Here is a 25,070-nt window from a genome sequence, read left to right on the forward strand (position 1 = left end):
AAGATGCAATAAAAGAAAAGATCAGAGACCCAGAAAGAATTCTTGGGAATTAAGAATTTGTGGAAAAAATAAACTTTCAATAGATTAGAAAATAAGCTTGATGACGTCTCCCAGAAAGTAAAGTAGATGGAAAGTAAGAACAAAAAGGTATGTGTATATATCCATCTAGAAGGTCCACTACTAAGTGTCAGGAATGTCCAGCTTGAAAGGGCACCAAGTAACCAGCACAATAAACCAAAAAAGACCCAAACCCATGTTTACATTATAAATTTTCACACCACCAGGGATAAAGAGAGAAATAGAAAAGTGTACATCCAAAAGAATCTGTTTAAGCTAAAGCATCTGAAGAGTAACCTGTGTGCTAAGGGACACTGAAGCAATGCCTTTCAGATACTGGGGAGGGGCATTTTTCAACCTAGAATCTTATATTCTGTCAAAATATCCATTGCGAGTACAATAGTGACATTTTCAGATATGCAAGAAGTTAAAAGAAAACTTACCCCGTGTTCCTTTCCGAGGAAGCTGCCTGAGGGAGCGGCTCGGCACGGGTTAGACTGCTACTACGAAAGGGAAGATGGGGCGTCCACGAAGAGGAGCTGGGACAGCAGAGCGTGCACAGCCGAGCCTCGAGGTGGCACACTCGCTGCAGGCCTGGGAAACGCTGTTCCCAGCTAAACGCGATGCCCAGGGCTTCGCTCCAAAGTGGGGTCAGGCTGATGGTTGGTGTGCTGTTGGGTGTTTGTGTTTGAGGGCGATGTCAAAGGGCTGGAATAAATTAGCAGCACCTATTGCTTTAGTCTCCCAGCTGCTGAAAAAGACACCGAACGATGCCTGGGCTTAACATCAGGAATTTATCACTCTCGGTGCCAGAGGCTGGAAGGCTGCCTTCCTCCGAGGTCTGTGTCTTCTGGCCGGCAACCTTTGGGGTTCCTTGGCTTTTCTACTCATGACAATGCACAGGGTGGCATCTGCTTTCTTCTGGGTTCTGTTGAAGAAAGAACAACAGCTCTGGCTGCTCCCCATGGCTCCTCTCTCTGCGTCCCATTCCCTTTGCTTATAAAAGACTTCAGGGGAAGTGGATGTGGCTCGAGTGACAGAGCTTCCACCTAACACATGGGAGGACCTGGGTTCAGTCCCTGGAGCCTCCTGGTGAAAAAGAAGACAAGAAAGCATGCCCACGCGACCAGCCAGTGCCCGCACAGGTGCCCACGTGAGTGCCTGCACGGTGAGCCAGTGCCTGCACAAGTGAGTCATGCGCAAGATGATGATGCAACAAAAGAGAGACAAGGGGAGTCAAGGTGAAGCGCAGCAGAGACCAGGAACTGAGTTGGTACGATTGACAGGAAACTTCTCTCCCCATCAGAGGTCTCCAGCATTGAATCCCACTGAATCCTAGAAGAGAGAAAATGAGAAGAAAAGAGATCACAGACAGTAAAAGCAGCAGGGTGGGAGGAGGGGAAGGGGGTAAATAAATGAAGACATAAATCTTAAAAAAAAAAGACTTCAGCCTCGTTGGGCTAAGGCCACCCTCGGTGTGGGCACCTCAGCTAGCAGCACCTTCAACGTCCTGTTGTCAAGTGGGTCCACACCCACAGTCCCAGGGGTTGGGACCTGCACATGCCTTTCGTGGGAGCCGTGATTCAATCCCCAGCAGGTATATAATAAGCAAAGCAGATTTTTTTTAAAGGAAAGATGAAAAACTTCATAAGAATTAAAATATAATAGTAATCTGCTTTATCCAGTCATGGATAAAGTGTACATAGCCGTAATAAGGTAAGCACTGAATACTCATTTAGCCCTCCCCCTAATATGATAAAACTATGTGGGGTGGATAGAGGGAGGGGAAGAGAGAAGGAAAAGGCAGGGAGAAGGCTAAACTTCTTTCTTTTATGTTAGGAAGTCGTAATACCTAATACAGATAAATCAAGAAACAAAGATGTAAAAAACAGACGAAAGAGCTGAAAGTGTTAAATGTGGCTCCCTCTGGGAACCAGGACACGGGGAGGGGACCAAGGGCTACCCTTCCTGGGGCAGGTTGGAAGGTTTCTCTCTGGTATGAATTAAATAAATGTGTGAAAGGAATGCTACAACTCAGCTTGAAGAAAAGTAGTACTTGACTGCACCTCCCTAGTGGCGAGAGGCAGCTGCCACGGTGACGGCCACTGCCTGCCTCCCGTCACCAGGGCGGGGACCTGTCCACCTCCCATGGGCCGCAGTCACCTCTGACGCACCCGAGGCTCCAGTGCAGATTTGTGGAATGAAGAGGATCAGAAACATTTAGCCGTGGTTGAAGTGGCACGCAGAGGACAGAGGTGACAAATAAAGTGGAGATGACCCCACCAAGATTTGTCTTTTGTGCCCGTGCCCAAGGAATGTCTGGAAATTTCACTGCTATTTAAGAAGTTTGGCGATGAGAGGGAGATCGGAGGCCCAAGGAAGACGCCATCAGGAGGGGCAGAGCCAGAACACTGGCTGTAGTCCTACAAGGAGAGTCGAGGGGCAGGAGAAGCACTGAGAAACCCTAGAGGAACACTGGAGATCATTTCTGCAAAACGTGGACAATTGTGGTCTTCAGCTGTGGGGCTTGGGCTGCCCTCCCGCCTCCCCGCTCCGCCCCGCAGCCCGGGCAGGCCTCAGCCCTGCGCTCCCCTCTCCGGAGCGGGCACGTGCTCCCTGCTGTGCAGGAGAAGGCCCAGGGCTAAGCAGAAGCAGCCGGGAGCTGCCCTGTGGGAACCCAGGTGGCCCGTCTCCCAGGGACCCTTGCCAAAACGGGTGGGAGGAGGCAAACCGCCGAGCACCCGCGGAGCCCTGCGCCAGGTCCTGTGGGGGAGGAGCCTTCGGGGTGTGCCGCTGGCCCGGGTCGCGGCGCTCCCTCCCTAGCTCGCGGAGGAGGCGCTCACAGCGGGCCTCTCCCCGCCCCCCGGGGTGGGTGGCGAACCTCGGAACCTTCAAGCACCCTTGCGCGTGATAACCCGGCCTAAGCATGAGCGTGGCAAGTGTGCTTGTGCGTCTCGTCCGCTTGTTTTGTATCGAACCTGTGTCGATGGTGCTAAGAATGTGTCGTCTGATGCCTGCAGCTGTAAGCTTTACACCACTTTACCAAAGGGGAAACTGAGGCACAATCTGAGGGGACCTGGTGAGAATGGAGATGAATTGGACTCGACCTGGAGTGTCGAGAACACAGTGGCTAGATGGAATGGGTTGCAGAATTTGTGGCCTGCTACCTGGGGAACAGGTGTGGCCCCTGTTCAACCATCGTTCAGCCTTTCAAAGGCATTCGGCCAAGGGCAGGGTCCAGGCCACAGGCCCCTGAAATGGGCCCGTGTCTAGAGACCACCCAGGGGCTGTGAATTTGGGGTGGCTCCACTGAGAATATCGGGAAGTCTTTAATGACTCTTAGCTTATGACCATGCCTTAAGAGACCGTGGTGGCCAGTGCTCTAGCAAGCCCACCGCACGTGGACAGCAGACTCGTGTGATCCTCCCTGCTGCTCAGCTGGAGGTATGCCCACGCGGCTTCCCGCTTGTCCCCATGGGCTGGCGCTGCCACCGCATGTATCCCCAAAGATATGTGCTTGCTCAAGGCAATGCCCTTATCTGTCGCCTAGGGGCTGAAGCCCGCCACGGGGAGTCCTGGCAGACCCTGACCTCAAGGGCACAGCTCTGCACCCCACCTCTCAGCCCCCTGGTGAAGAGGAGGGACAGTAAATGTCTGCTGAATGAGTGAGTGAATGAGAGAAGGAAGGAATACCTGAACCCCAGAACGGCCCAGTGAAATTTTAGAGTCCCAGAAGTGTAGCAAGACCAGCCACGGGGCAATGAGTCCTCGGGGGATGGCCACAGCAGCTCGGCGAGGCCTGGGAATTAGAGAGTTAGGGCTACAGAAGGGCTAGGTCAAGGTCAGCATTTGGACGGAACAGAGCAGAGGCGCCCTCGGAAAGCTCCCCAGAAGTCCCACGCAGGAGCTGCGCCCACAGGCCCTGAGCACCCCAGCGCTGGGCCGACAGCCAAGCGCCCTCCCCACCCCGCCCGGGCCCTCGACTCGAGCGGAGCGAATGCACAGGGGCCGCTCTGTCCCAGCGGCTCTTTCTTAGGAGGGAAGTCAGCACCTTCCGTTTCCTGCTGTGTCCCTGCAGCAGCGCCCCACCCCCAGGGACGCTGGAAACTCTGGTCCCAGTTTTCATAAGAGACTCGAGTTAAAACTTCACCAACTGGGAGGGACTTGGCCCAGTGGTTAGGGCGTCCGTCTACCACATGGGAGGTCCAGGGTTCAAACCCCGGGCCTCCTGACCCGTGTGGAGCTGGCCCATGCGCAGTGCGATGCACGCAAGGAGTGCCGTGCCACGCAGGGGTGTCCCTCACATAGGGAAGCCCCACGTGCAAGGAGTGCGCCCCGTAAGGAGAGCCGCCCAGCACGAAAGAAAGTGCAGCCTGCCCAGGAATGGCATCGCACACACGGAGAGCTGACACAGCAAGATGATGCAACAAAAAGAGACACAGATTCTCATGCCACTGACAACAACAGAAGTGGACAAAAAGAACAACACGTAGCAAATGGACACAAAGAACAGACAACTGGGGAAGTAGAAATAAATAAAATAAATCTTTAAAAAAAAAAACTTCACCAACTTTTATTTTACACCTTGCAACATTCCTGTATCTCACATCTCCTCTATAATGAGCATGAATTACTTTTATGGCCAGAGGGAAAGCCCTCGTGCTTGCACTTGGAGGCCGGGGCCTCTTTGGTTTCTGAGCCCAGCGCCCATCCTGACCTGGCCTCCCAAGCGCCTGAGGAGCTGGTGGACAGGCTAAGGGCGGACTGCTATGGGCTGGGTCCCCTTCCCCACCTACATAGCCCCCTTCAACCCAGAGGCCTTATCTGTAACGGGACGGATATAAAATCTGCCCCCAGGAGTTTCCCACGTGAGGCAGTGGGCCCCCCCCGCCGGCCACCAGGCGAGCAGTGGAGTCGGCTGTGAGCTACTGCACACGTCTGTGTCCTCCCAGCTCTACCCAATCCCTCACTCCCGAGCTCAATGCGAACAAGAAAGCAGTTTCTAAGTCCCCCTTAAAGTGACCCTAAGGAGGGTGTGTCACGAGTGGCAGTTTAGATGCTGTTCTCCAGGATAAATAGTGTTCAGAGCCAGGAAGGGGGTGACTCCGCAGGGGCCTCAGTCTCTTCACAGCCACCACTCATGGTCTGGGGGGATGAAATTCGCCACGTGGCGTAAAGCACCACTGAGCTTGAGAGGGCCTGTTTTTCTCCACTATTTGTCATTCGTACCCAGTCAACAGCAAAAGTAGATATGAAAGAAATAGCTACCTCGTGGAATCTAAAACTGTCTTGCTTCCACTTTAGCGCTGGAAGGCCAGTTTTGTAATGATCCTCTATACTCAAAGATCACATGCTAAGAGATGTCCACTCTGCCCTTGAGCTACTTGTCCTTTGACAGAAGGCTCCCTTCTTTCAGCAGCATCCTTCTCCACCCACCCCTTCAATCTCAACCTTCTCCAGTGCTCTCTCCCTCCTACCTGAGACCCACCTGGGGAACCTCAAACTCCACGATGACTCCCACCACCATTTTTGTTGCCAATGAACCCACAACCTGTATTGCCACATCCGTCCTCTCTCTTCTCTTCAAACCAGGCAGCTCCCTGCCTCCTGGACCCCTCCACTTGGACATCTTCTGGACATCTCAAACCCAGACGTTCAAGGGAACCTCACCAGCCTCAAGCCAGGCCCCTCCAGCATTCTTCTCGGGGCACGGCAGTGCTCTCCCCCCAGCCAGCAAAGCCAGGGCTCTATGACGAACCCTTAACTCCTCTCAGTCCCCTGCATGCTAAACCCAGTCAGTCACCAAGTTCTCATCTAGTTCCTATCTCAGAAACATTTGCGTCATAGCCCAGCCAGCCTGCCACACACACAACTGAAATAGGAGTTTCACAAAACGTTTACCCTCCTTATATGCTCTGACGTTTTCTGTTTTTTATTCTGTTCTGTTTTCTTAAAATGCCTGTACCCAGTGGGTTACGTGTGAATGTGTATGAACCAGCTCTTCTGGGGGTGGAGGAGGAAGGGTGGCCCTGAAGCGTAGCTTTTTCCAGTATCCCCAGTGTAAACGCTCCCATCCTGGGTGATTTCAGCTACTAAGCAAGCAGCATCCAACTTCCTACAGGCTCAGCAGCCAGCCCTGATGCTGCACGAGCCAGCACGCCACTGCTCGTGGCATGCAGTTTGGTAGACGTGGGTCTCTGTTGCTCTTCCTTCCCGGGTCTCCGTGCCCGTTCCCCACCACCATTTCTGACACAGTTGGCTTCCTGGTCAGTCTGTCCATGCCGCGGTGGTTTTCCGTGCTTCACAGGCTTCCTGCTGTCCCTCTGGGGTAAAGCCGAGTCCTTGCCACGGCTTAGCAAGCCATTCGGGTTACGAATTTCTTGGGCTAAAGTGAAAGTGGCCGTCATTACCTTAACTCTCTGGACCTATTTGCAGCTCTCCTCTGAGTCTAGAATTACTTCTGTAAGAAAGACCAGCAAGCCGAGCCGTTTCCGGGCTCCCGAGGAGCACAGCCCGTGGCGGATGGCACCGCTGCCAAGGCGCTGCGTGTTGGCGCGCCTGCGCGGCGTGGGGGCGGTACCTGACTTGCCTCTGTCCGCCTCCCTTGCAGGGTGTGCTGGGTGCAGCACGTGACCGGCATGTGGGTGTACCCGTTCCTGGAACACATCGGGCCCGGGGCCAGGGTCCTCTTCTTCGGGTCGACGACCGTCTTAATGAACTTCTTGTACCTGCTGGGAGAACTGCTCAACAACTACATCTGGGACACACAGAGGAGTGAGTGCTGCTGGGGCAGGGAGGAGGCGCGGGGGCCCGTGGGGCGAGGGACGGAGGGGACCTGCCGCGGGAGCCGCGGCGCCTGTCCTTACGGGGGCTTCCATTTCGCAAGGGCAGCATTCATGTCAGAGCGGCCCGCGGCCCCCTGAGCTTCCTGGAGCCTTAGAAAGGGACGAGCTAGGGAAGCCTTCCCACCCAGGAGGAAGAGGCCGGCCTGTGACAGTGCACAGGAGAGGCGCCATGGGCGCAGAGACGACGCGCAGCCAGGGCTCTTCCAGACCCGCCAAGGGGCCCGAGCTAGGTGGGTGCTTACAAACGCAGCCACGCGATCTACTAGAGTCGCCCTGGTGGCCACGTTTAAGGCCCCACCGGGGGCCGTGGGACCCTCGGGGAGGTCTCACCACTGCGCTGCTAGAACGCCACGCCGCGAGCCCCATGCCTGGGCTCCACACTGAAGGCTTGCAAGCAGCAAAGGGCGCTGCTCCGTTCCTGAGAAATACACGTCACCTGCCACGCGATTTCTCTGCTGTTTCTGTTTGTGACAGAGGCCCCCTCTTTGCAAGGCTCCTTGTCCAAGCCGAGTGAAGGCTGTCTAAAGTGTACATAAGATAACGTAAAACCTGGAGGTGGGAAAGCCACCATGCTGCCGGGGAGCGATTTGAGTCCTGCCCAACACTAAGGCAAGGTGGCTGGGGGTGTCGGGGCTCCAGGCTTCTCCGCGGCTGTAGCCACAGTAGCCCAGATGCCCCCGGCCAGTGGACGCTGTCCCACCAACAGCCCACGCCCGCCCAGCTGGGAGCGCCATCTCAGGCAAGCAGGCCCGGTCCTTGCCTGCTTGTGGCAGCAACTGCTGCGTGCATGGATCTTCTAAGATCGGCTGTGTCCAGGCATTAGCCAATGCGGAATAGCCCAGAGGAATTTGGGAGCTTTTCTCAGTTGCTGGTTTGCTAGTGATAGGTGGTCTAAAGGAAAGATGGCACAATTTTAGACCCCGTTCAGAACACACCTGGGAGGATGAGAAATTAATCTTTCAATGATTTTCCTAGCTGTTCAGTGGGAATAGTAAGCTTTTGCTGTTAGTTAACTTTTAAAGTTCATTGACTTACAGAAATATCTTGAAGATAAAATGTGAACCTTTTTCAATTTCTTGGGAGACAGGCCGTATCTAAATTTGCACTAATATGCCAAATATTTGTAATTCAGGAAGTAGTTATGGCTGCCTGAATCCCCTCCACTGGCTTGATCTGGACAACCATTTGGCCATTTTCCTACCATTTCTATAAAACCCAACCTAGAATAATAGGTTGCTTGTTAGCAGCTATTGAATGAAGAGGTGAAAATGAGTGTGAGCTATGGTATTATGGACTATCCCCTGAATGTCATTTGTGCCATCCTCTTAAGTAACGTGAGTTAAGGCGGCCTGACATCTTGGCTCCTTTCAGGTCTACACATTGATTACATGGGCACAGCCAACCCTCATTCACTGCAGGCGTCCCAAAATGATGCCCTTTTCCAAATTTCACCTGCTGAGAGGTTTTATTAGACATCCAGAGTTGGATTTCTGGCTCTGAGCCAACATTTAAGACTTGAGAGATTTCACATAAAAGCGTCTTATTGGATATTTTGAGCTCTGCCAGCGCTGCACGCCCCGTCCTCCCCTGGCCACCGTGAACTGGGGAGCCTCGGGCGGTTCTGATGTCCCCGTCCTCCCCTGGACACGGCCCAGCCCGGCTCCATCAGCCTGAAAGCTGTGTGTGTGCATGAGCACGTGTGCATGTGAGCACATGTGCGTGTGAGCATGTGCATGTGTGTGTGCACGTGAGCGGTTGAGCAGGTATGTGCGTGACCATATGCGTGTGAGCATATGCGTGTGAGCGTGTGTTAGGAAGACTCGCGTCAGTCGGGTTTGGTATTGCAACCTTCAGTGTGTCAGCACTTACCAGACACTCCTGGAAGTCCCTGGAGAGGGGGGCGCCGGGCGCTGAGCCGCGCCCGCGAGCCACACAGGCCTGCATCCCTCCACGGGCTTTCCTTGGTCCGGTGACATCAGCCTCCCCTTCGCCGTGAAGTCACGTGCTGTGGCCTCCCATTGCGGAAGAGGAGGGCACGGCCCCTCGCACCCCCTTCCCCTCACCAAGAGGCAGCCCAGGCCCAGCTGTCTTCGGGGACCCCCTAGCCCGTCCCCTGCCTGTCCCCCGCCCGGTGATTACCAGGAGTGCACGGCTCACCAGACAACCTGGCGTGAAGTGGGCCCCGCGCCCTTGAAGCCGGCCTGGAGGTCGGAGCTGGGCGCTCACCTTTTGTTTTATTTTATTTTATTTTAATTAATTAATTTACTTATTTATTTTATTTTATTTTATTTTATTTTATTTTATTTTAATTTCTCTCCCCTTCCCCTGCTCCCCCACCCCAGTTGTCTGTTCTCTGTGTCCATTTGCTGCGTGTTCTTTTTATCCACTTCTGTTGTTGTCAGCGGCACGGGAATCTGTGTTTCTTTTCGTTGCGTCATCTTGCTGCATCTCTCCGTGTGTGTGGCGCCATTCCTGGGCAGGCTGCACTTTCTTTCGCGCTGGGCGGCTCTCCTTACGGGGCGCACTCCTTGTGTGTGTGGGGCTCCCCTACGCGGGGGACACCGCTGCATGGCACGGCACTCCTTGCACGCATCAGCACTGCACATGGGCCAGCTGCACACGGGTCAAGGAGGCCCGGGGTTTGAACCGCGGACCTCCCATGTGGTAGACGGACGCCCTAACCACTGGGCCAAGTCCACTTCCCTCACCTATTTTCAAGGACGCGACTCCAGGGGGCTTCCTCAGTTTCTCAGATGCGGTGAGATGCTTCCGTTCCTAAGCTGAGAAAAGCCTCGTCCTACCCCAGTTCTGGCGCCCCCGAGGTGACGGGTCTTGTTCAAGTCCAAACGTTACGAGGCCAGCAGCGAGGGTGCCCCGTCTCGAGGAGGCACAGGCGGGAGCGGCAGGAGGAGAGGAGCGTCGCCCGCAGCCCCCCGTCCTCGGGCCCCGTCGAGCGCCCAGCCCCGGGCCGGGCGGCCTCTGCCCACAGGCTCGAGGGCAGCCTGTGGCGGCTGCGTGGCCGCTGCTTTCTGCTTCCTGGGTGGGCTTCACCTCCGCTCCCTGCACAGGTGTCCAGGTGTCCGACTTGCCTACCCTCGGCCCCTTGCAGGGTCCACTTGCTGGCAGCCGAGCTGGGAGGTGGCAGGAGGGGCAGATAAGGAGAGGACAAAGGCCCTTCGCTCCCGTCACTTCCCCACAGCCCCCTCAGGTGGGGGCCGGACCCCACCCCTGTGCACGCAGCAGGGTCTCGTGCTTGCCACCCCCCCAAGGCCCTCACTCAAGAGGACGTTTTCCCTAATAGGGTCACAAGAGCACGTTACACAGTGTGTCCCTCTCTGCTCGTGGGACGCTCTCCATTCCTTAGTGTAGAGCCGAGCTGCCTGCGCCCAGTGCCCTCCCCGCACCCCGTCTGGGGTCTGTCCTGCCGCAGGCCCCGCGCTGGGCACTGGAAGCCGTCCACTGCCGCGCCCTCTCCTGCCACCTGCGCTGGCCCAGCCTCGAAGCCGCCTCCGCATCCGCCGTCCATCTGTTCATCCCGCGGAGCCTTTTGCGCCCGCAGAGGCCGGGCACCGTATGGGACGAGGGGGGCCGCGCAAGCGGCTGGGTCGGAGAAGGCCAGAGCGACCCTTAGTAGCAAAACCAGCGAAAGGTCTCGGAGGTGTTGGGAATTAGAGGGAACATCTCCAGCTCCAAGCCAGAGAGAGGCTGTGGGGCCCTTTGCCAGGCGTCGCTGCAGCTCGGGAGAACAGCTGAAGCAGCGCCCATCCAGCAAGGGGACAGCGGGCAGGGGCCAGGCGACCTGGGACGGCCACGGCCCCGGACAGGCAAGCGGAGGCCCGCCAAGAGTGGGTTCAGCCCCGGGAGGGCGCAGGTGCACACAGGCAGGGAGACGGTTCTCGTGGCTGGTGTGTTCAGGGGGCTTTCAAGAGAGACTTCGTGCTTGGGAAGGTCCAGAGCCCTTGCCTTGGGAGGGGACAGTGACGTTACCAGTGGGTCGAGTGACAGTCTGCTGGAAGCTGGCAGGAAGCGCCCAGGGCGTTGGCACCGAGGCCACTGGTCAAAGGGGAGCCCTGGGCCCCGGGGCCTGGTTCTTGGGCGAGGTGGGGAAGGTGGCCAGGGAGATCCTGGGGAGACCTGTAAATGGCTCTCCGCCCTAACCAGGAGAGAAAGCACGCGGCGGGGAGGCGGGCGGGGAGCCGCGGGGCCAGGCCTCCCACAGCTCTGCACAGCTGTGCCTGTGTTTCCAGGTATGGAAGAAGACAAGGAGAAGCCTAAGCTGGAGTGAGGCCCAGAGAGGAGAGCAGCAGTCCAGCCGCCCCCGCCCCGACGCGGACCCCAGGACACGTGTCTCCAAGGGAACTTGCCCTCCGTTGTCCTTCAAAGAATCCCTTCCGGCTTCATTGTTGGCAATAACGTCTTTTTCCCTCTCTTTTTCCTTTTCTACTTTATCCGACTAAACGTGGTCTTTGGACTGTCAGTTTTGCAGTTGAATTGTAACTCCGCCTAATCCAAGAAGGATGGCACGCGAAGGTGTTTCTTGGTCTGAGACACATTGACCCAGGGAGCCGGGGACGGCATGGTGGGCACCACCTGGCCGCAGGGCTCGACGTCCTCACCCCTAAGGCACTGTCAGTCCTCGTGATGTCACTCTCCTCTCGCGCCTGAGTGCAATTGTGGACCTTCCTGGACACAAACTGTCACTTCAGGACAGACCAAGGGGCCCCTAATGAGACACCAGCGCCGAGCACCTCCGAGCCCCAGCGGCTCTGGGGTCTCCGTTCCTAACTGGGCCCCTTTACCTTCTGGAGGTGGGTTTGCAGAGCCTGGTTCTTTCCTATGGTTTTCTGATTTGAAAAATGTGTATCTTTATAAGTCCAAAAAGAATAATTTTAAATGCTAATCTATCATCTTCGACCATATTGTTTTTAAGTTAGAAAATAGGAGGTTATTTAAACTAGAAAACAATACTTCATGTAAATCTGGGTGTCGGTTGACCATGGTAATATAAAGCAACAGGGAATATAAAACCATTTACTTCAGAAATTATTGTTACATTTTAATTGGTGATGTAATTTGAGAAACACTAGAAATCTCTTTCTCTCTCCTCCACGCACACATGCCACACTCTCTCTCATACACACATGCATGCACACACATTCTCTTACACACGTGCACATGCTCACACACAGGGTCATGCTCACACAGGCACATGCCCATCGTTCTCTCTCTCTTTTTCCTGATCTAAAACCACTTCCTAAGCCAGTCTGATGGCTGCACCCACCTGAAAGGAGAAGAGGAAGTATCTAGGTTGTTCCTAAGGCTGGATTCTTTTACAGATAATTAAAAATAGATATAGTCTAATAGTAAACCCTAAACATGTTTTATGATAGAGTTCCAGTCAAACTTATCTACATATCTGTAGGTATAGATGGCCTTAATTCACATATTGAAAGGAAAAGATTTCTCACTAGATTGCAAAGGAAAACCCAACTAACTGTATGCTGTGTATTGCCAAAAAACACGTAACATGAAATAATTCTGAAAGATTAAAAAGATGATAGGAAAAAGTATATCTGAAATTAAAAAAAAAAAGAGCAAGATTGTGATTGTAACACTCAGCCCAAGCCCATCTCCTGGTGACCTCACCCTACAGTACATGCTCAGGCCCCGCCGGCGTAGGGGAGATCAATAGAGAAGGCATCGGCGGAGGCCCCACGTTGGCTCCCTGGCTCTTGGAGTTAGGACTGGTATTAGGAACATCCAAGCAGAGCAGAGAAGGGAGGGAAGTCCCTGTCCGTGGAACTGCTCCGCTGTCGGTGCCACTTGCAATGACTTGCAGGAGGCAGAGCTGCAGTTCCCGTCCCTGCTGCAGGCCACTGCCCTGCTTGCCAAGGCCAGCGGAGGGAGGCATCTCAATCACCTTACACCAGCGGGTCTTAGAGACGGAGACGCGTAAACACTGAGACGCAGCTCCCTTGCAGCCTCTCTCCTGGAGCAGCCCCACGCTGTCCTGCTCTGGGTGTGCAGCTCTCAATCTCGCAGGTGTTTGTTTCTCTGCAGCAATGGGCAGCCAAGCAGACAAACAAGGGAAACCGTTCTTGTACCTACTGGGACTGCATAGGCTGCGCTTGCCTTTCCAAAGCTGTATCCAGCCTCCCTCTCTGCCCCAAGCAAGCCGCAGTGGCCTGGTTTCCCATCACCCCCCACGGCACCAGCCCCTTCAGTGATGACGTCGTGCATTTGCACTGCAAGCGGAAAGCAGCAGGGACCTGGGATACCTTGTAACACATGTTCACCCCAGAGGGTAATAGATAAATGGCGGAGGGGAGGATTAGACCTGCCTCCTTCATGACATTTCTAGCCCCCGGAGGTCTGGGGCATGTCAGAAAATGCCCTCCCAGGTGAAATCGGAACGTGGCCCCTGTGGGCCTCCCCACGCAGAAAGAGGCCCCTTGCTCAGGAAGTGCAGCTGGATTTTGGAGGAAACGTGAATCAGGAGAAAGAAATCATAGGGCTGGAAAAGTTAAACCGGAGGAGCTCAAGTAGCACTGTTTGCAGGTGTCAGGCTTTTGAAAGAAAAGACAAAAACCTGCGCTGATGATTCTTACTGGCAACAAAACCCTCAGCGTGATGGCCACGCAGCCACTGTGGTTCTTGGGTTTATGCCTGCGCTTGGTGGCACTGGGGACAAAGAGCTTGTCTCCGCTCCCCTCAGGGCCAGCTGGGGCAACTGGCCATCGGCATCCACTCACTTTCCTGTCCAGCTGTTGACAGAGGCAGCAGCCAAGGCTGGGACCTGTGGGTGCTGTGCTGCTCTGGTAGACTGGGCTGTACAAGCACAAGGTCACTGCGTCTCAGGCCTGCCAGGTGACAGAGGAGGGGGCACTACCCAGGGCACCTAGCAGGAGCGAGCGCACGAGATCAGATGCTTCGCAGATACGTTGAGCTACAGTGCAAATACAACACGCCCACCCCAAAACAAGCAACTGAAAAACCACTAAATTGAGAAAACTCAGTAAGGTCAGAGGATATAAAATTCATACAAGTAAATAAATAGTTTTCATATACGAAAGACGTTGTAGAAGATATAATGGGAGGAACAACCCCACTTTTGCAATAACAAAACCTTGGTGAAGAGAATTATAAAACTATTAAATGACAGAAGATTTGAACAAATAGAAACATATTAATACAATGTTTTAGAGAGCAAAACCCAACACCCTGAAGATGCTGGCTCTCTTAGTTAATTTACAAATTCAGCATGATCCCAACAAAAATAACAATCCATTGTTTTATTCGCTCACTCATTTTATTAGTTTTGAAACTAGAAAAGTTAATCCTAAAGGCCATATGTAAAAAATAACCATCAAGAATTGTTAGGAAAACTCTGGCTAAAGAAAGCAAAGAGGAGAACAAGAGCATTAGTTCTGCCAGATGCTAAAACATATTAAAAAGCCACATTAATTAAAACAGGATGGATTCAACTGTGTATATATATACCAAGTGATAGATGGAACAAAATAATAATAGAAACAAATGCACGAGGGAACTTGGGATATATTGAAATTTCTATCTCAAATCAGTAAAGAAGGATGAACTATTCAATAAACATAGGTTTTCTACCCTGACAAATTGCAAATGGGTAAGAAATTATATGTTTCAGAAAAAGTATTAGGAGAAAACTTGAGAGAATTCCTTTGCAGCCTTGGAGTGGGAAAGACTTTTCTAACTATGACTCATGGTTGAATAGTCATAAAACAAGGTCAGTAAAACAAGATTAATAAATTACATGAAATCTGAAAAATCCTGCCTTGCACAATTTTAAGCAAACACAGAATTCATAGCATAACTAGGAAAAAAAGGTTTGCAGTTCCTACATCAAATGGCTTGTCCTAATATACAAGGAGATTTTTTTAAAAGATGGGGGGGAGGGGCGGGGAGCCAACAATCTAATAGGAAAATAATAAGCAAAGAACATGAATACTTCAGAGAGAAAAAAAAATGAAAGTGACTCTTAAACATTTGAAAAGAATGCAACCTCAATCATAGTAAGAAAAATGCAAATTAAAACTACAGTGAATACCATTTTTACCTATAAAAATCCAAAAGTTTGACAACACACTTTTTTGGTGATATTCAGAGACTCCAGGCACATTCATATTTGCTTGTGGGAGTATAAATTGGTACAATCCCTACAGAATGCAATTTATATCTTAAAAAATTGCAAATGCATATAATTATTTGACCTAGCAATTCTATTTCTAAGAATTTATGCTCATAGAGATATTTCCACATGTGTTAAATTTATTAATTGCAAAAAATTTGTAATAGGAAGAAAACTGGAAACAATTGAAATCTTAATCAATAGGAAACTGGTTTTTAAAAGCCTGGTACTGCCATTCAGCAGAAAACTACACAGCTGTACAAAGAAGGAAGGGCGATGGTGCTCTCTTTATAGTGATATGGAAAAATCGCTTAAGTCTAATTTAAATAAAAAATAAACACGTTGGAAAGTGTGTATAGCATGCTACTTTTCATGTTAAAAAGATGGCCGTGTGAGTGGGTAAAAGCTAGTCTTTGTTTATGTGTAAGGAAACTCTAGAAGAATCTGAAACGTAATAGCAGTGTTTGTCTGTGTAAGTAGCAGAGGCAGAATCTCGTTGGAGACAGCAATGGGTGGGAGATTGCTCATTAAATGCTTTCCTATATACATTCACATATACTGTTTTTTGAAATATTTAGTTATATCACCTGGTCTGAAAAATGGAATTAACTTGAAACCCAACTTTTTGAGAAATGAAAAGTATGTAAAAGACAAACAAAAAAATCAATTAGAACCTATTCAGAAAATAATAGGAAAACACATTACAGAATTTATAGATGCTACCGAAGCTATAATTAGAAAAAAATTACAGCCTTAGTTTTTATATTTATACAAAAATTGAATGAAAAACTACATGTTCAGAAGAAGTAGAAAACATTTTTAAAAATCAGAAAAATATAAGGAAGGAACTAATAAAATTAAAAGCAGGAATTAAGGAATGATGCAGCAGGAAAAAAAAACCTGGAATTGGTAAATAAATTGACTAATAAATCCAATATCTAGTTCTATACAAATATCAATGAAATATACAACTAGTATATGCTAATTGAAATGAAAGAGAGAGAAGAAAATGCAAACATAAGTACAGATGTGAAGCAAAATTTTTTCTCTTCACCATTTTTTTAAAGATACATAGATCACACACAAAATTTTACTTATAACTCTATAGTAACAAATTCTTAGAACTCAATGAAATGTGCAATTTTCAAGGAAAATAGACTCAATCAGATGCAGATGCTTTAACAGACTGACATATGCGGAAGATTTTTTTTTTTTTAATGTCCGGTGAACTATCTCAGGAAAAAAGCATCCCGATCCAGAGTGTTTTATGAGCAATTTCTTGAAAACTTTCAAGTAACAATTCTCATGTTGTTTAAATTGTTTCAAGGTTTCAGAATAATGGAAAGCATCCAAAATTAGTTTTTTAAGTTATTATAGTCCTCAAAACAAAACTAACAGAAAATAAATTTTGCTTGCCTTAACTGAAATACTAGCAACATAAATCCAATTATTAAAATAATTTGTCATGACTAAATAAGATTTATTCTAAAAAATTCAAGGATGGCTTCATAAGGCTAGGATATTTTTTAAATACATTATCTCAATAATTCACAAAAGAAAACCATATGATTCTTTCCATAGCTGCTCTGAGGCATTTGAAGAAATTCAACATTTATTTCTGATAATACTATGAGTAAAATAAAAATAGAAATCCCATGTCATGATAGTCATCTCCAACACCAAAGCCATTCCCATGTCACTTCAGAAATAAGGCAAAGAGTCCACAACAATATTGCTATAATATTTTTCTAAGGTGTGTGGGTAGGTGAGATGCAGCTTCAAATAGATTACATTTTGACTTGGAGGGAAAAAAAGTTTTATGTAATTATAGAACCAATATTCTTAATGGAAAGGTAAATTAAATGTAAAACAATGCAGAAAAGACACAAAGCCACTATTTAAGTGGAAAAGACACAAAGCCACTATTTAAGCCACTATTTCCGCAGGTGGCTCTCAGAGGGGAACTTGAAGAGTCCTGGGACAATTCCCCCTGGGGCCCTGGGGCCACCCTTTTTCCTCAGAAAATACTTTCTTACTCTGGCCACCAAATTGACACGGGAAGAAGCTGAAATCTGCGGGCTTTCAGCCTAACACAGACAGAGGCGATTTACACTGCAGCAGTTTGGAATTGATGTACCCCTGCTGTGTTTGAAATATCCTTATGCGGTTAGACTTCAGGGTTTTGTTTCTCAGTAGTGGTTATTTCTGCCTCGGGAACCCCAGCCCCTGAACCCTGGCCACAGCCGAAGCCCAGGGGCTGCCTCTCCAGGTGCACCTGCCCCACCCAGCGGCTTCTCAGGCCCCCGCTGGCCACCACTCCTGACCGGGGTCAGCTCCCATTGGGCTGACCCCACCGGCTGCTCCGTGATCCCCCACCACCGGTTCCTCCCCTTGGCTGGAGCCCTTCCCGCTCCCATCAGGCTGCAGCAGGATGCTGGGTCCTGCGTCTCCTGGAGGTGTGGGCAGACCAGGGGGCTGGGCACATGCTTCCAGCTCCACCTGTGGGACCAGAAGAGCAATAACCAAGTGGTGCTAATTAGCAGAACGTTTATGAAGAAATGGCACCAAACATACATGGAGATGAAAAGCTTCCCAAATTATTTCTCAGAGTTACTATAACCCTCAAAATAAAACTGACAGAACACAGAATTTTACTCATCATCAATAAAATACTAGCAACATGCAGCTACTACTAAAATAAAATAACACTTTTCTATGACCAAATAATGTATAATTTTTTCCTGAGGGACATTTTTTTTTAAAGATCTATTTATTTATTCCCTCCCCCCCCCCCCCCCCCCGCTTTGCGGCTTTGCCATCTCTTCTCTGTGTCCATTGGCTGCGCTTTTTTTCTGTATCTGCTTATCTCCCTTTGTTGCATCATGTTGCTGCGCAGCTCTTTGCAGTGCATGGGTCGTCAGCTCTCCTGGGCGCACGGGCGAGCCTGCCTTCACAAGGAGGTCCTGGGACACAAACCCAGGGCCTCCCATATAGTAGATGGGAGCCCAACTGATTGAGCCACAGCCACTTCCCATGAGGGACATTTTTTAAAAGGCTTGAATAAAATGGAAAGATAGTCAATTTCCAGAAAATGTGATAAAGATGTCATTTCTTCCTCCATATAATTTGTAAGTTTAATATAACCCCAATCTATAATTGTCAAAGGTTTTGTGTTTAATTTAACAGAAGAATAAATAGGTAAAAACACAACTGAGAAACTCTTGAAGAGGACAAGTAATTAAGGTATACCTGTGTTGTTAAAACACGTTATCAAAACACAATACTAGGGAGAAAAGGCAATAAGATAGCAGCCCAGAAACATGCCTAGTAAATAATAAAGCAGGCATTTACACTCAGTAAGGGTATAACAAATTATTTCATAAGTGGTACTGCAACAAAAGAGCAACTGTAAAGAAAAGGCTAGTTTCCCCTCTTATAACACATACACGCTCACAAACACAAAATGCAGATGGATTAAATAATTAATTGCAACAAAAAGCTATAAAAAGAAATATTAGAAAGTATAGGTGGGTGTCTGATTCTATAATAGAGAAGATGTGGAAAGAAGTGTGTGTATAGTATATTAGCATGCATATTAATATGGATAGGGCACAAATGGTAAGGGCACGGAATCTCCAGGTCCAGGGACTGGTGGTCCCCGGGGTGATGGAGAGAAAGCCGTCGAGCCATCAAGAATGTGCTCATGTCAGTCCACCCTCTCCTACTACAGGAAACCCGAGGAGACCTGGCTGGAGCGGGCTGGACAACAAACTTGGTTTCCGATTTTTGGTACCGAGGTCTACAGCTGTCTTGATGAATTTGTAGGGACCGATTGTAGATGGCAGAGGACTGAGGAGTTGGTGGATGATAAGGAAGAGGATCTAGACACTACAGAGAGCCATGTCCACTGCAGAGCTCACACACCCAGAGCCCAGGCAAAGAGGACACACCAATCTAGCATGGACATCGCTGGTAGGTGACGATTCGGGCCAGCCTTTGGAGGGTAAACCTCTCCCACCGCTGCTGGGGAGAAGGAGGCGTGTTCTGTTTTCTTGAAAGGGACTTGGCAGGACCAAGGATAAAGTCCAGGGACTTGGGGATGGCTCTGATGGCGGCAAGTGTCCCCTCAAAGAATCACCTGCAGAGAGCGAGCGGCCAGAGGACGGGGTTGGAGTTTGCGCAGACCCCAGCAGAGCGCCGTGGAGTGCGGAGACAGAGAAGGCGTGCTGGGCCACACCGAGAACCAGGGCAGGCTGAAGACCCCGCGTGTGCTTGGGCGCGACCCGGGCTCTGGGGGGAACCTCCACGAGATCTCAGCATGCCAGGGAGCACGGCTCGGTTTAGGGGACCAGGGCACTGAAGAACAGGCAAGCGAGAGTCAAGCCTGTGGGCAGTCGTCGACCCCGAGTCTAGAAGGAGCGGAGCTGAGGAGAGAGGGAAGGCGCCCAGAAATGGGTGGTCTCAGAGGTGGCGCACAGAAGCATCAAGAAAGGAGGACAATGAACAGAAGGCCAACAAGGCCAACATCAGAACTCCCAGCTGGATGGTGAGAGCCCACGTGTTCTTGCTTCATCTCACCACGGTGTAGTAGATAGAATAAAAGCCCCCAAAATGTCAAAATCCAATCATCAAAACCTGTGAGCACATCTCCTTCCATGATGTATTAGGGTCATCCAGAGAAACGGAACCAACAGAAGATAATTTCCATGTGTATTAGGAGATTTATTAAAGGAGTTGGCTCAAGGGACCAGGGGGATTGGCTAGTCAGGATTATGTAGGGCAGGCCACAAGCTGGGAACCGTGAGGCTGGTGGGCTGGCTGAAGGAGAGATGGCAATTCTTCCTCTGACTGCGGACTCCTCAGTTCTTCAAGGCCTTCCACTGATGGCACGAGCCTTCTCTCCCTGCCAAAGGCAGTCTCCTCTGTTGGTTGAAGATGTCATCAGTCTCAGATGCAATCAACTGATGGGTAATTTAAATCAATGAAATAGGGAAGCAGGTTTGGCTCAACTGATAGAGCATCCGCCTACCACATGGAAGGTCCAGGGTTCAAACCCAGGGCCTCCTGACCTGTGTGGTGAGCTGGCCCATGCGCAGTGCTGATGTGCACAAGGAGTGCCATGCCACGCAGGGTAGAGGAGCCCCACGTGCAAGGAGCACACCCCACAAGGAGAGCCACCACGCGCAAAAAAAGTGCAGCCTGCCCAGGAGTGGCACCGCACGTACAGAGAGCTGATGCAGCAACATGACGCAACAAAGAGAGACACAGATTCCCAGTGCCACTGACAAGAATGCAAATAGACACAGAAGAACACACAGCAAGTGGATAGAGAGAGCAGAATACAGGGGTGGGAGGGAGGGGAGAGACATAAATAAAAAATAAATCTTTAATAAAAAAGACCCATCCTGAGCCACACCTTTAAATCAATCGATCATCAATCAATCAATCAATCCATGAAATACCCTCACAGTAGCCATCAGGCCGGTGTTTGCTTGACCGGACAACTGGACTCCAAAACCTGGCCAAGCTGACACATGAGCTTCACCATCACACATAGCCAAAGGGACTTGGCAGATGTGCTTGAGTCAAGAGCTGGGCGAGCATCCTGCATTATTCTGGTGAGCCTTCCATCGTTACAAGGGACTTCGGAGAGGAGGGTCAGAGTCAGGGGAGGAGATGGACGACAGAAGCAGAGGATGGATGATACCAGGAAGGGGCCACGGGCCCGGGAATGCAGGCAGCCTCTAGAAGCTGGGGGAGCTTTGGAAGCCTCTAGAAGCTGGAGCTGGCTCCCCTGGAGCCGTGCTTTTAGGACTCTCACTCCAGATCTGTAAGATAACTTTCATTGTTTGGTTGGAACTTAGTAACTTAACCACTAATATGTTACATCTGTCATAGGAAACTGACAGAGACGGTTGCAGTGAGCGTTTTTACGTATGCATGTGACTCCTCTTGTACTGCACCTAAAAAAAAGAAAAACCTCCCCAAAGGAAAAACCGCATGGTAATAGCTAAAACTGGGCCAAGCAGGTGATTCAATGCTGACAAGCCAGTCAACGTCACGAAGACTCATCTGACTGATTGAAATGGACGCGTGAAGACTCATTAAAGAGCCATGGAAGCAGCATTTGCTAGTCAAAGCTATCTGGATGCTTTCATGCCTGCTCATCAACTAAGAAATGAAAATTTTTATGACAGATGATCCTAATTTTGAGTATAATTCAAAGGTTTTTGGAGCAATGACAAATGGCTAGAATTGCTATAGGGAGATTTGCCAGGAAGAGAGGGAGGTCTCTTTTGTCCAAGCTTTCTTGAAAATACATATATTTTTAAAGCCTCAGTCAAAACAGTCCATGCAGTAAAATTCCCTCAAGGGAATTTGGCAAGCATATAAAACCAAACTGTATAATAGCTTTTTAAAATTATTCGTTTTACATTATGTTTGGTTCTACGTGCTTGCACAAGCGTATGTCATAAGGTTGGTCAAATAGCTTCAATATAAATATGTGCAAGAAAGAAATCGATTCCTTTTCAAACAGCTCAAAATGCTCTGCGCCTAGGCCGGAGCACGGCATTTCTTCATCCCATTCGGGTTAATATTTAATCCGCTCCTGGGATTTTTGAAATCCCGACCGGATACTGGACTCTCAGTGCCATGTCTGACTCACAGCTCCCTCTCCCTGTGCCCCGGGTCAAGGGGGTTGACCTTGACTTGGATGGCAAGGTGACATCCCAGGCAACGCCCTCTCAGCCCCTCAGGCCCCACCAGCTGGCCAAAATCAAAGGCTGCTTTGGCTTCTGAGTAAGGCCGAGTTGTCAGCCCTCAGGGAATGACGGGGGTCCACCCGACACAGTCCCTTGGCCTCTTCTCCCCTATGACCATGGCAACCAGCCAGCCATCCAGGTCCAGTGCTCTGGAGGCCCAGCTACCTGCACGGCCACCTAGCCATCCACCGAGAGCCAAAGGTGGGGCACAGGTGCCCTGGGGCCCTCTCCCCCACTCCCGGCAGCACCCAACGCTCTATCAACTTAGCACGCAGCCTCCTCCCCTCACCTCTTGGTGGGGCAGGGGGCACCTGGGAACAAAGATTTCACCAGAAGAGGACAGAACAAATGGGTCTTCCCTGCTCCCCAGCCTCTGCACCCTGGGAAGAGGTGGAAACGAGCTCTGCCTCCCGCAGAGGTCTGCTAGCCTTCCCCCTCTGCAGCATTGGTTCTTGGAGGCCCGTGGGATTTAAGACACTGGCCCAGCGGGAGGCCTGTTAGCAGAGCCCTCACGTGGGGCGCGGGCCCAGATGGCATCTCTCTGAACTTAGAAGGGGTTGATTCTTGGCGAGTTTTATTCTGAACGATGGATTCCAGTTGGCAGCTCCAGGGAAGCAAAAATGCCCCCCCACACACCACTCTACCACTGCTTTTTTATATTAATTTCATTTTATATCCATTATTAATTCTGGAATTTTTATATGAGAAATGGTTTTCCAAGGACAGAGCCACAGTTTATAACACTGTGCCTCTGAGAAGGAAGTTTTCCCTCTGAACTGGCTCAACCTGAGACCATGACGTTGGCACTCATTAAGTTTTAAGTCCAAAGTTACTATGTCGACTTCAAGATTCCAACTGAAACTGTCAGATAAGAAGTTCTATAACAACTAGAGAGCATAGTGATGAAAGAAGAATTCTAAAAATAAATAGTTTGCCATCTGTGCACACGTCTAGCAATCTGCAGCGTTCTACACTCAAAGGAGAACATTGAGGCAAAGCTGAAAACACGTTGTGTTGGGAATTTCTGCTTCCTGCCATGAGGAAATTATAGGGTCTGGAATTACCTTCCCACTGTAAACAGCTAGAAAAAAATGGATAAAATGTAAGAAAAAGCAACCATTTTCAGACATTGGTCAACAGAGCTGCTTAGCACCAGGATCTCTGAGGAAAGGGAAATCAGCTGTGTGAGCCCCAGCTGGTCCTGCCTTTCTGCCTATGGGCTCTCTGGATCACAATGCTGGGAAAGAAATCCCAGGCAAGGCTGGAGAGAAATCCCAGGCCAGGATGGAGAGAAATCCCAGGCCAGGCTGGAGAGAAATCCCAGGCCAGGCTGGAGAGAAATCCCAGGCCAGGCTGGAGAGAAATCCCAGGCCAGGCTGGAGAGAAATCCCAGGCCAGGCTGGAGAGAAATCCCAGGCCAGGCTGGAGAGAAATCCCAGGCCAGGCTGGAGAGAAATCCCAGGCCAGCCTGGTGGGCTCGCTGTGTACAGGAGACTGAGGTAGAGCTCAGGGAGTCGGCAGTGCTTAGAACTTGTGGAGCACAATGCTGGGTGGGGGGAGCTATGGAGAAAAGGGCTTCAGAAATCAGCCTGTGCCCCCCACCCGAGTCCTTGGCTGAATATCAATGTGCCCATGAGCAGGACTAAACCCTACTGCTTTAGAAATAGAACAATTACCAAGGAGCTGAGCAAACCCCAGAGCCCACCTCAGGCCAGGAATCCTCCACATTCCCACCAATCATAGTGAAGAGGCTTTGGGGAACACACAGGGAATTTAGGGGAGACCCCAGGAAGGTCAGATGTCTGTCACAGTTCTAGAGTTCTCAAAAGTTACTGCAGACCCCTTTAAAGCAAACCTCAAAATTTAAACCAATTCTCAATAATTTAACTGCCTTCTAGAATAAAGCACAAAACTCCTAAGGAGGACAAAAACAAAAACCCAGCACTCAGTACATAAAATATAACACACATGGCATCCTGTCAAAATCCTCCATATGCAAAGAAGCAGGAGAATATGATCCAAAATCAAGAGAAAAATCAGTCATGAGAAGCAGACCCAGAACTGACAATGAGATGGAATTGTCAGGTAGGGACATTAAAATGATTATTTTGAATAAAAGGGAATATGGTATAATGATGAATGCATCAAAAAGACACAACAAGCCTAAATTTATACAAGCCATGTACCCAGTTACACAGCTTCAAAATGTATAAAGCAAAAACTGACTCACTTGAAAGGAAAAGTAAGAAAATCCATAATTATAGTTGGATATTTCAACACTCCTCTCACAGTAATTGATAGACAATCAGACAAAATGGTAGTCAGGATATAGAAAATTTAAGTAATATGATCAACCATCTTGACCTTTGACTTGTAGAGAACACTTCCCCTACCACCTGCAGGAGTGCACATGGGACATAAGTCAAGACAGACCACACACTGCACCTTAATACAAGTCTCAAAATGCTTGAATGGATTGAAATCATACAAAGAATATTCTTCAAGTATAATGGATTTAGATAATGACACTGACAATTCAATATATTAAAATATATTATAGCTTTAGATGCTTATTTTAGAAAAGAAGGTCTAAAATCACAATGCCCTAATATTCTACCATAAGAAGCTAGGAAAAGAAATTAAAATTAGCCTGAAGTCAAAGAAGGGAGGAAATAATTAGTGTTAGAAGCAGAAATCAATGAAAGAGAAAATGGCCTAACAATAAAGATCAACGAAACCCAAAGCTGAGCCTTTGAAAATATCAATAAAATTGATTAAATTTGAGATAAACTGATCATTGAAAAAAGAAGATGAACATTTACCAATATCAGAAATAAGAGCGGGCACATCCCTAGAGATCCTACGGTCATTAAAAGAATATTATGAAAACATTTTGAACAACTTCGTATCAATAATTTCAACAACTTAGAAAAGTAGACTAATTCCTTGAAAAGCAAATATTACCAAAATTATCTCGAGAGGAAATAGAAAACCTGAATAGCTCTATATAAATTGGAGAGATTTAACTCCTAGTTAAAAACATTCCTTCAAAGAAAGCCCCAGGCTCAGATGGCTTCACTGGTGAATTCTATCAACACTTAAAAATACCACCAGAGTACCAGAATGTAGGTGAGGAGGGGTCACTTCCCAACTCATTCTACAAGGCCAACATCTCCCTGAGATCCAGAACCGTCCTTAGACCCAAGCAAGCCCAGCTTTGCATTGTGGACCCCCTCCTCA

At 49.4% G+C, this 25,070-nt stretch overlaps 1 protein-coding gene across 2 annotated transcripts in view; it reads left to right on the forward strand.

The window, feature by feature from the left end:
• Nucleotides 1–15,418, forward strand: part of AIG1 (androgen induced 1) — a 256,874-nt gene extending 241,456 nt beyond the window's left edge. For both annotated transcript variants that reach the window (XM_004452026.4, XM_058307576.2), the window contains exons 5-6: nucleotides 6,668–6,831; nucleotides 11,150–15,418. In XM_004452026.4, the coding sequence (XP_004452083.1) occupies nucleotides 6,668–6,831; nucleotides 11,150–11,187 (202 nt within the window). In that variant the 3' untranslated portion in view covers nucleotides 11,188–15,418. The remainder of the gene's footprint in view (nucleotides 1–6,667; nucleotides 6,832–11,149) is intronic.
• The last annotated feature ends 9,652 nt before the right edge of the window (nucleotides 15,419–25,070 follow it).

This window comes from Dasypus novemcinctus, chromosome 11, assembly GCF_030445035.2.
Source record: "Dasypus novemcinctus isolate mDasNov1 chromosome 11, mDasNov1.1.hap2, whole genome shotgun sequence".
Lineage (NCBI taxonomy): Eukaryota > Metazoa > Chordata > Mammalia > Cingulata > Dasypodidae > Dasypus > Dasypus novemcinctus.